Source organism: Aptenodytes patagonicus, chromosome 7 (assembly GCF_965638725.1).
Source record: "Aptenodytes patagonicus chromosome 7, bAptPat1.pri.cur, whole genome shotgun sequence".
Classification (NCBI taxonomy): Eukaryota; Metazoa; Chordata; class Aves; order Sphenisciformes; family Spheniscidae; genus Aptenodytes; species Aptenodytes patagonicus.
In genome coordinates this window covers 64082322-64094206 of record NC_134955.1, presented here as the reverse complement: position 1 = coordinate 64094206, position 11885 = coordinate 64082322, and the positions used below count along the sequence as shown (strand labels likewise).

The window sequence follows — 11885 nt, the reverse complement described above, 5'->3', positions numbered from 1 at the left end:
AGCATTTCGGCTCTTCTCAGTGGGAAGGGGGCAGGAAGGCGCCGCAGCTCCGTCCTGTCACCGCTCCGCGGGTCGGCCTGCCAGGGAGGGAGCTGCCGGGCTCCGTACCGCGCCGGGGGCCCGGCCCTGCGCTGCAGCCGGCAAGCCGCCCGCCCGTGTGCGGGCACCGCCGCGGACTCTGCGCGCATCGGGGCCGCGCCGCGGCCTGCCCGCCTGGGCCCTGCCCGGCTGGGCTCGGCCCTGCTCGCCGCCCTCGGCCCGGCAGCCAGCGGCTGCGCGCGCCTCTCCCCTTCCTCCTCCTCCTCCTCCTCCTCCTCCTCCACCTCCTGGCGGCCGCTGCCCCCGGCAGGCATGGAGGCCATCGAGGAGCTGGCGCTCAAATCCTGCACCTCCTCCCTCTACCTACGGCCTTTCCGCCTCTGTTACCGGCAGGTGAGTGGCGCCGGCGGCTCGCCCCTCGGCGCCCGCCCAGCCCCTTCCCTCACGGCCGGACCGTCCCATCCCATCCCGTCCCCCCACCCCTGCCCTCCGCCGCGGCCGGGCGGTGGGGCCTCTCCCGCCTCGTCGCGGCGCGGAGGGGCGGGAGGCCGAAAGAGAAGGGCCGGCCGGCCCGCGGGCTCTTCTGGTGTCCTGTCACCCCCTCGCCTCCGCCATTTTGGGACACTGGCGATGTCGCCGGAGGAGCGTGCGCTTCAGCCTGATGGCGCCCTCCCGCCCCGCACCGCCCGGAACCGCCCCTCAGGCGGCTGCTGCACCGCTGCCCGTCCGCCGCAGCCCTCTGTGGCCGGCGGGGAAGGTGGGGCTCTAGGTGGACAGTGAAGGTAGCCCGGAAGACCGGTGCCTGTGAAGGGCACTGCCTTGGAGTGTGCCGCAAACTCCAGCCCCTCCGTTGGTGCGCCAAGCCCCCGGGTGCCCGGTACCTCACCGGGATCTGGGGCTGTCTCCTTAACCCCGTTCTGGTTTTCCGGTTCACCTTTGAGCGGGGCGCCTCTTGATTTGGGCCTTGCTGTGCGGCTGATAGCTTGCAGATCGAGCCCGTTGCTGGCCAGCCCTCAGCGCTGCAGGTTGTTACGTACATCAACAAGGTATGCCGTTGCGCTGCGAGGCCGGCCTCGGCGCCGGCACGTGAGAAGCGGGGAAGGAAATCCCTTCCCTTAACATGTTTATATCAACGTGAGTCACCTTTCAGAGGATTTCTGAGAACTGGTACCTCCAACAGTGGCAGGAGTGCAAGGCGTGAAAGGAAAGTCGCTTCTCATGGCATAAAGTGCTGCGTGTTCCTTGAATGTTTTGTGCGAGCGAGGTCATGCAGAAAACCAGTTGTTTCTTTAACTGACGATGCAGCGTTGGCCGGTCCAGGATGAGCTTTTACCCAGGTGGAGGGGTGGAAGTGGAAATGCAGAATAATTTGGACAGCCCTAGAAATGCATGCTGCAGACCACATCTTCTCTTATTCCTTCTTTGCTTTGCTTCTGAACACATCAGTTGAAAAAGCAGAAGAGAGAATGTGTATGGAGGACGTGTGTTTAAGTCCAACAGTGAGATAAGATACAGAAAAGGAAAAGCAAGGGTTCAAATAGTTTGCATCAAAGCAGATGAACTGCTTTTTTTACCTTTTTTTAATACATTTTGTACATGATTTCCCTAAAGAAAGCTCTCTTCTCATTGGTTGGAATGAGTAAAACATTTTGATTTGTGAACAGCTGAAAGCTTTACACTGAATTAATTATTTCTTTTTAGGTATCAGAATAAAAACTGAGGAACATTCTTTCATGTTCTGAATTTTTGCTGGCTTAGTTTGTAAGTGACAAGTCTGACTTCTTAATTTCATTTTCATTTCTGAGTCATGCTCTATTTACATGAAAAATGGGATTTAATTAAAATGTACAAAACAGTATTACAAAATTACATTTAATGTAATTAATTACAAGTGCCTTCAATGTGATGAGCATGGTAAAGAAGAAATAAGGATGTGTTTGGTCACGTGCTGTGATTTGAGAGAGACCAGCATTGCCAGCAAAAGAAGTAGACTTGCCCTTTCTACGCGTCTTGCTACTTCCTCTCCTTGCACAAGTGTTTGTGCAGCAACATAGTGAGCTGGATCAGAGATCTGGTCCAGGTCAAACCTAATCTGGCCAAAAAAAGAAGTTAGTTTTAACCTAAACAAGGTCTCTGATTCAATTCAAATGCTTGTGCTGGCAGAGGGGAGGTGGTAATGTGGTGGTTAGGGATGAGTGTTTGGGGGCTGGTTGAGGGCAGAGATTGTTTCTCTTGGCCGCAGCACTGTCTTAAAATGAACGTGAAAAGGTAGTTTGTGTGGCATCTGTACAGAAGCTGGCTTGGGTCCAGCCTACTGAGAGCATAAGCTCAACGAATGCACAGCTGTCTACACCTGACCTGGGAGACAGGCCCTACATTTATTAAAAACACATTTTGCATTTAAAAACTGACTTACTAACCAGAGGAAACGCTAAATATTTTTAGTCATCTGACTAATTGTTTCAAAGGCATTGAGGCCTGCTGAAAACCCCATTAAATACCTCAACAGTTAAGTGTCTTAAATCTAAGGGAGTTAGGTGCCTGATCTGCTTAAGAATTTTTGAAAATCCTACCACTCATCTAAAACTGAAAATGATTTCTGAAATCTAGCCCTTGATCTTAATGGTTTTATGCTGAGTAGATCTTGTCCAACTTTTTTTTATTCACTAGCTGGAAAAAGAAAAGAAACTTTTCTTCTTCTAATTGGTGCTTTACCTTAGAGTAAAATTAATTTCCCCTCTCTATGAATTCCCTGCACCTGCTTGCTGAACTTAACCCAAATCTAATAAAAAAGTCTTTCTGAATGACAGAACAATTTAAATGAGGAAAATTTCAATAATGGCATTTGTTGTACTATGAAAACTGAAACTAGTTTGGATATTTGTGCAATATGTGGCATCATGCTGTAACTGGAAGGTTTGAGGTGATCTTACAGGTACTTTTTGTGAAGCTATAACATGTCCCCTATAATTCATTGTAATCTGAAGAAGATTAATTGATGCATATTTTTGTGTTACAGAATATTGATGAAGGATAATTTAGGCCTTGAAGACTGAGATTTTGAAATCTATTTTCAAACAGATACATTCCTAAAATAGGCACTGATATTTCAACATAACTTCTCTGTCCAAAGATGTATATAGAATGAGAGTTTTTTATTTTATTAGTTTGTTTTTTTACAACTACTGCTTATCTGTATAAACAGGAAATTGAAAGAATTTTAAATACATGTGTTTTTAAGATTATTTCTAAGCATTCATGAACAGTTATGTTACAGCATTGATTTGTAGACATTTCATCATGAACACGTATGTTACAGCATTGATTCTAAGACATTTCATGTAAAAATTACACTACTTGTGTGGAGGTAATTTTGATCCCATCACTATAGCTAAACCAGTTAAGTTTTCAACAGTTAAACATAAATTTAGATATAGGTGATTTATATCACAGTTTACCCTGCAAGTCTGGTTTTATCCATTCAGCCCGCACCCCACTGAGTTGTAAACCACAGTTGCCCTAGCAGGTTTGCAGACCACCAGAAATTTGCAAGACATCAGAAGGGGATCCTGGAAGGGGGGTGATACCTAAACAAAATGCTGAGGAAATACTGTTGAAGCCCACACAGGTTACGCATCTGAAGGAGCTTGTGGTCACACCTGATCAAGAGTGGAGCCAGAGACTCGGATGGTCATCTACCTGTTCATCAGAGGCACTTAACACATTCAAAATTGCAGGCCCAAAGATTGGAGTAGTGTTTTGGCCAGCTGAGTATTTTCCTTGGGTATCTGGATGTTCAGACAAGGAGTTGTGGACACACACGGGAACAGAGTTGTATGTACTTAAAATCAAGTCAGGCGGTTACTAACATGTTACACAAAACTCCAGCAGTGTCCTTCTAGCTTTGTGCTCGAGTCCTAAGTTCCCCTTGTTCCAAGAGCTTGAGTTGTCCTTTGGATTGGACCTGTTACATTTGGTTACATATAGAAATACTCTTCCAAAAGATCATGAGAAAAAAATGTAGGTTTCTGGCTATTTAACTGTAGTGAGGATTGTCATAATTCTTAGAGTTCCTGAAGTTACAGCAATTTATGCCCATGGTCGATCTGCTCTTCTAATAGAGAGGATCATGAGATCTTTTCGTATCTTTTTCATCTTTCATCTTTCTCTTCCTCTGCCTACCCATATTGTTTTAAATAAAAGTAATGAGCGCTGCATGTTTCTTATAAAGCGTGAAAGTAAGCGTACACCCGTCTGAAAGAATTCTAGGTTTTGAACCACGTGGATGGAGGCAACGTGCAGCTTGGCGTTAGGCATGCAAGTTATGGGGAGTAGCCTGGCTCTAGACAAATTACTGTACCAACCACTTTTTAAAATGATTGTTCTGTCTTTGTATAGTGCAAAGGTAGAAATGGAAGTGCAGTAAGGGAGTCGTGGAATTCAGCAAACTGTAAGCAGATTTGGTTAGGGACAATGTGGAGGAGTAAGGTACAGTTTAAAACTATGTTCTTCAAAATAGACATCTAACAGCTCCTCAAAATGGACCTCACTTTCTACTTGGGATTTTCAGCTGTCAACCCTTTCCTCAAGATGGGGCCCTCAGTCAAGTAAACCATGTTATTTTAAGTGGGGTGGCCTGAGGGTGAGAGATGGACAAGGTACCTCACATAGCCTGATGAATATCCTCTTCGTTTTGTCAGTACGAATTCTGTTTACGTATTTTTGTTCTGCTTGGTACTGAAAGAAGAGAATTCATTTGTCTCACATACAGGGTAGCATCTGGCTAGTTTTATGTGTACTTCCCCCCAAAGTGCAAATTGATTTGTTGTCTGCAGTGGCTTTTTTTTTTTTTAAACATATATCACCTCCTGAAGAATTGGCTTCTTTACCAGAACTCCATGGTAAATCTCTTTTCACTTTTTCCTATTGAAGTTTTTCTGCTTTTCATAAATAATTTATTCAAGAGACCAGAGGGATGGCTAATGAGAGATTAACTCAATGCCCAAGGGCTAGGGCATTTCCCTGGGATGTGGTAGAGTCAGGCTGCAAGATCTTGCTGCAATTAATACTGCTTCCCACATCACAGGAGAGTGTGCTCGCTGCTGCGAAACACATTTGTGTGTAAATCTTCAGCTCTCTTTTGTGTATGTTAGCCAGGCACTAGCCTATATATTAAGACAGACAAAAAAAATACCAAGTTTAAGAATTCTGCTGAGACTAAGTCATAAAGTAGACTAAGTAGTAACAGTTGAGCAGAGTTGTTAGGATTTTGGGCAGCATTAAGTATCCAAATGGGAATCTGGATGCAACATAGTCTTCTTAATCAGCACCTGAGCAGGGATTTCAGTGGTTCTGCATGTTGGATTTGGACTCTAACACAGGGCTTTGACAGACAGAGCTCGGTGAATCTTGCTGTAGTAATTTAAGAAGTTACTGCATGCAATTGCTTGTCCCTGCACTAGCGGTTATTACCCTCTGAGAATCAGCAGAAGGGAAAGTACTTTTGCTCCAGCTCTTACTCTGCTGTTCCAGTTCAAACCCACCTCCATTGGCCCTTTAGGCTAAATTACTGAGCTTTGCATAGGGCTAAGTGAAGTGCCTTTGCCTACTCTTTTTGGTGACCTCTGTGCTGGGCACAGTATCCTTCAAGGCAGGGCAGAGCATCAGCTGGGGGGAAGCATCTAGCTGGGGGAATAATATCTTGAGCTGTTGCAGAAACTTTTGCCCAGAGCTCACATATGAAAGCTTTTGTGGATCTAGCCCAGACTCTTATAGCTTTGTTTTTGAAGGTTGTTCTGGCAAGGGAGCTCTTGCCACTGTTTCCTCGCATTGTATAAACATATATATGTATTCTGCCCAGGAACTTTCAGAAGTTTGCTACTAGACTAATATCAACTGTCAGTAATTTTCCCAGTATATATGTGAGTTTGTATTTCGAATCTGTGGAATGGTGAATGGGCATCTGTTTCAATGATGTGGGATAAACCTCAAAAACGCTGTGCGTATCGACTGAACTGTACAGTCAGTAGTGGAAAACTGGAACTATTTGCTCTCTTGTGAGCTTCACGTTCCTTCCACACTTCAGAGTAGTCCAGTGCCGGAGCATCACATTTCCTCTATTGATTTAATGTTTAGAATAATTCATTTTGAAGTTAAACAGGAAAAATGCTCCCTTCAGTTTCATTTTAATGCATGATGTTTTCATTCAGTGTTAAGGGAATTCAATTAGAATCACTTTGAGGTTTACAGTCATTCTAAAGTAATTTTCAAGACTATTGTAGATTTTAACACATCATGAACTTTATAATGGGTAGAAAATGTACCTCAGGAGTAGTGCGCAATTCATCAGTGAAGAAGGAGTTTCTTATTTCTAATCTTAGATTTGCTACTGCTTTCTTTTGTGACCATGAGCAGCCGCTCTGTTTCTGTGCCTTACAATTTAACTGTCTTGGAGATGTCATGAAGATTAAAACCCTGATTCTATGTATACATGCAGAGAGAAGTGAGGCCTGTATCATTAATGTCATGAAAACTTTGAAGATGAAAAAAGCAAAGCCGTGCAGTGTTACAATAATATTAACAATCTGATTTTACAGTCAGAATTTTTTTTATATGGTAATAGCAACATGAATGTGCCCAGCTGCCTGAAATATTCTCTGGAACTTCCGTCTGCTTTTTTATAAACATAAAACATTCTTTTCTATTTTGACAGTTAAAAATGATGCTGTTGAGGGAGTAAACAGATTTTTAAGTTACCTGTTCAAACAGGTAAGTCTTCTGTTGAATCTTCAAAAGGCTCCAGTAGTAGGAAATATGCTACCGAGTAATACATTTATTTGCAGTTCATTTTTTCAAAGCAGTAGTGCAATAAAAGGAGATGCCATTTTTGCTGCAAAATTTGTCTCATTTTCTTCAGCTTGTCAAGTCTGTTACGTCAGTATGTAGTATTAATCTTAAATGCAAACATACCACGTCTAGTTCAGGAAGTCCCTGAGCTGCAAATTGCAGGAGGCTGAGAGTATTTTAACAATATATTCTTCCTTAGGCATCTTGGCTTCTGTCAGAGGTAGGATCGTGGATGAGACAGATTTTTGATCTGACTGATCTGACTGCTGCTGTGTTAACCAGGAATTATGGTTGAAGTGCAGTATAATTCTTTTATATGAGTGAAGGAAAAGAAATGTGAAGTTCTTGCAATGACAGCATTAGGGAGTTAAATACCAAGGGAACATAATTTCCTTTGAGAGAAACAGTATTCTTTGCAATTAGAGCACAGGTTTAAGAAAAGAAACTAAGGAATCTAGGCGTATCTGCTTCTGGCTCTGCCATATACCTTGAATTCAACTCTGGAAATTTTTACAAGTCATTTTTGTATGAGACATTTATGAATTACTAAAGGGGGAAATGAGAAGAATTAGTTAATAAGAGTAGTAGTGGAAAAGAACACTAGTACCGGTTTTTGTTTCAGTGAATATTATGTTGTATTAGTCTTAATTTCTTTATCCAGCATGCTTTGACAAATGAACATAGGGTTCTTCGAAGTAAATACATGAAAAGTAGTTGGCAGTGACAAAACTTCCCATTTTTAGGTCAGTCATATTATGATTTATCAAACTTATGACAGCAAATGTCACTTATTGGAAAGAATAAGGCTCTGTCGAGCATCTTTTGTAGCATCCTTGCACAAGGCTGAAATGTGTCTACACTTGCATAAATGAACATTAAAATCTCATTTAATGTCATCAATAGCTAGACTACTTGGGTTACTGTACAATAGCTATGAAGTTAAGAGTGAGTATTAGGAGGAGGTACGTAAGCTGTAGTTAGCTTAAAGCAGTATTTTTCAAGTTCTGATACGTAGCTTATTGAGGGCCATTGGCTACTTGTAGGTAATCCACGTGAATCAACTAAGAAAAGCAGATCAATTATCAGCAGATTTCAATGTGCTACCAAGGGCTGCAGCTTCACTGGAAGATGTTTCCAGGTCTGCAGATGAAGAGGTTGAAAACCATTGGCTTTGACAATACCATTCCAGTAGCCTCATCTGCAAGGGCTTGTCTACACAGGACTTTCCTGATTAACTCCATGTCTCATTCTACAACAAAGAGTCTGGTTCTGTTTACGTTAAACCATTTTCAAAGTACAATTGCACTTTGAATTCATACCCTATACCTTAATCCATGTTAACTTTCCAGTGCGTGCCCTAAGGGAGCAGTAAACTAAACTGAATGACTGTCTCCACACAGGGGTTTAATGGAGTTTAACTAGCAGAATTCAAGTTCATCAAGGTACTTATTTCAGATTCATTTTCTTGATGTCCTGGTATAGACAAGCCCTAAGAATGAAAGTGGTTTAGTTCTAAGTGAATGAACCATGTTATAAAATCCATTACTGAGATTTTATTATGTTTTTTGTGTGTGAAATATGACTACTGTAGGGTATAAAGTAGGCTTTTTTGACTTGTTTGGTACCATCTCTTTTGTAGTAGTTGCAATTAGATCTGAGAAATAAAATAGTATTCATGTTCTTCAACAACTAAATGCTTTATTTGTTTTTCAGTTTGGATCAAAATACATATGTTTGCTTAAATAGCAGAAACTTCTTTTTCCCAGTACAAAAAAATCTGTCATCTGAATCATAATTTCAGCTATGACATTATGTGTATTTGGTATGTTTTAAAGCAGATGAACACTGTAACATTTTAAGTGTTTATAGCAAATCTGAATATTATGGAAATTAGACATTTTCTGTAAATGGGAATATTCTTTAAAGTGTCTGGTTTTGATGGTCTGTATGGGATGAAACTATACTTTATTATATTCCTGAAGATACAAGCATGTTTTAAACAACAATTTTACCCCAACTGCTGCCATATTTAAAATACATTTGTATTTTCAGCTGTAACTCATAAAAGGTCAGCTCCCATGCTTTGAAAACTCTACAAGGTCGATGTTGCATAAATGAGCATGCTTTACACAGCAGGCATATAAAGTTAACTGCCCCTCTGACTTGCATTCAGATTAATTTTTCTTCATCTTTTTTAAGACAAGTTAAAGAACTTGGCTTTTTGGTACTGTCCTTCAGACATTGATCAAAATCTTGTTAATACAGTAACACTAAAGTTTACTGAAGTTTAAACAAAGTAAAGCTCAGTTTTTCTCAGTGGTCAGCTCATGTCACACTAAAGCCCTGATCACTGATCAAAACAGCATTAATTATTTGTTTCACGTTGGGGTTGCTGTGTCAAAATCCTTTAAATACCTCTTGGAGCTGAGAGGGAATCTTACGGCCTGTGACAGAGCAGCTGGTCTGGACATGGGCTGATGCCCCAGTTGACAGGTTGTTGGATTAGAAAGAATATCAAAGGCAGTGAGTAAGATTAGGGATAAGTGAACATCTGACAGCAGTTTGCAGCAGGGGAGAACAGATGATAAACAATGGGAGCGGGGTGCGTGGGGGGGGTGAGAGGTGAGAAGGCCATGGGAAAAGTGTGGCGGCAATCACTAAAGCTCCAGGTTGCTGAGCCTCATGAATAGAACAGGAAATGGGATTTGCTGGGACAGATGTGCTGAGCGGTGATGAATACATTATAGGGAAATGAGGCTAAACTCCTAAAGGTGAGAGATGTTCTTTCTCTGAAAATAGAAAATATGGGGGAAAAAAAAAGTTTACCCTCCTGGAGAAGTAAGCATTAATACTTGAAAACTAATACAGAAAGAAGTAATGCTAATGGTAATTTTAATTAAATGGTTATTCCGCAGTAGCATTCGTGATGAACTCTAGGTCATGTACTTCTAGCATAACACTCTTACAGTGCTATCACATAGATAGTATTGCAAGTATTTATTTTAAACCTAAAATTGCACAAATGGTAGAATAGTTAGAATGATGGAACAGCCTGAATGGAGGCTCTGACTGGATAATGCTCAGATGTATATTCCATATCTGGCATGTATTATATAGCACTCACATAACATATGTTTGATCCTGCCACCGTTATAAGAGAGTTGTACTGAGTGATCTTGTGAGGTCCTTCCAGCCTTACATTTTTTCAATTCTGTAAAGCAATTGTATGCTTGTAGAAAATTATACATAACTGTTCCTGTTCCTTAGGATATTGTTTCTGTACCTCTCAAACTTCTTTAGTTGATATTCTTGATGGATCCTTTTCCAATATTTATGATAGAATTTTCTCAGAAAGCCAACAGAAACTTTTTGTGTGTTTACTGATAGGACTGTATATCAGTTCACTGACTTAGAATTTCTTCTGTGGTGGTTTTTTGTAATTTTTAAAGAAAATCTCGTTAAAAAACAGATCTCACATTAACCTTTTAACAGTGTATTACTTTAGTGGAAGGGGGAGATGGAGAAAGTATGATTGTTAACGTTGCTCTGAGAAAGTATTGATAAGATTTGTTCTCAGACATCTAGAAGTTTATTCCGCAATGTATTCTCCCAGTTTGTTTTACAAATACAAGCTTGCTAAAATAAAGTAGAAACACACACTGTGGGAGTCACCAACTGGAAAACATAAAGTTCAATGGTGTAAGGACAAGAGGTGACTTAGCTGTAATGGGAATGCCCACCATCTGTCTTTCCTGACCTCAAATCTCTTGGATGTGCTGCCCCTGTCCTCAAGATGAGGAGACATGTATCTGGCCTCCTTGAGTCCCTGTTTGCTCCTAGCCATGTGTACTGTAGCTGTAGCTCTAGGTTTTAAAGGAACAAGGGACTGTAACTAGAATCTGGAATGAATAGGTATGTCCCATGGCCCTGCTGCGTGGAAGTAGGTGTTCATGTTGCAGAAATGCCATGTGTGGTATTTTGACCGCAGCATCACTTGAATACAGCAATTGAAGAGTCCGTAGAGCTCTGGAGTTCCGGAAGTCCCCAAAATTAGTGATCAACAAAGATTGTGCTTCAAGTGGCCATAATAATAAAGAAATAAAATGGTGGTGAGCAAAGCAAAACATAGATAAAAAAGTATGCTTTACTGCTTCTGATCAGCGTAAGTACTATCCTAATAGTTCTGTTTTCCATAAAACTTTGATTTCTACATTTGCATGAAACTATAACCGAAGGACTTACCATTTGTTACAGGCAGTTCCCATTTTTAAAGAGTGGTTGAAGATTACTTGCAGTTGGATTGCATAGTTCTTCAGTTTTATATCCCAAGATTTAAACTGTTACAGGGTCACTGTCATTATGAAGGTTTCAGAAATACTGCAGTAAAACATAGAACTGTATCTAAATCACTAATCAATTAATCACTAATGAATTCAATTAATTGAATGCCAGTTGTATATGACTTTTAAGCAACAGGTACATTTCTCTGTACCAGTGCTCTCTTCAGAATAGATGACAGGTTAGAAGATGTTTCCAAGTTACTTCTTGAATCTTTCTGTGTATTATTTTTTCCCAATGGGAAGATATGAGGAGATGACCACCTCTATGGGAATCATATTTCAGTTGAGTCTAGCAAAATTGAGAGGTAAAAGTGAAATTAAGAAAATAGCAAGACCTGGAGCTAGTTGCATCTGTCACTTTGAACTGATTTTGGGGGGGTGGGGAGAAAGGAAAGGATGAAAAGCCCTGAGGATCTTTGTGAGGAGGGTCTGTGAGAAAGTCTTAGGAGAAAAATCTAAAGATTGTTACTAAGCCTTGGCTTCTATTAGCCCCCTGCTGCTGTTCTTCATCAAGTTGTTTTAATGGCTTTCAAAGCAAGTGAGTGGAAAATGGTTTCTCTGGAACTTTGAGGAGACTGAACTGAAAACTGTCATTGCTTTATAAGTAAAACACATCAAAGATTGATGGAAGAATTGCTTGTTAAACACATTGTAGATTTT

At 41.2% G+C, this 11885-nt stretch overlaps 1 protein-coding gene across 3 annotated transcripts in view; it reads left to right on the top strand.

Moving 5' to 3' along the window:
- Positions 1 to 295: 295 nt before the first annotated feature.
- Positions 296 to 11885, top strand: part of NUDT14 (nudix hydrolase 14) — a 66248-nt gene continuing 54658 nt past the window's right edge. Inside the window, exon 1 of one of the 3 annotated variants that reach the window (XM_076345595.1) lies at positions 296 to 432. In XM_076345595.1, the coding sequence (XP_076201710.1) occupies positions 352 to 432 (81 nt within the window). In that variant the 5' untranslated portion in view covers positions 296 to 351. Of the gene's footprint in view, positions 433 to 1016; positions 1086 to 11885 lie in introns of those variants that run through there. The other 2 variants (XM_076345596.1, XM_076345598.1) reach the window with 2 other exon arrangements.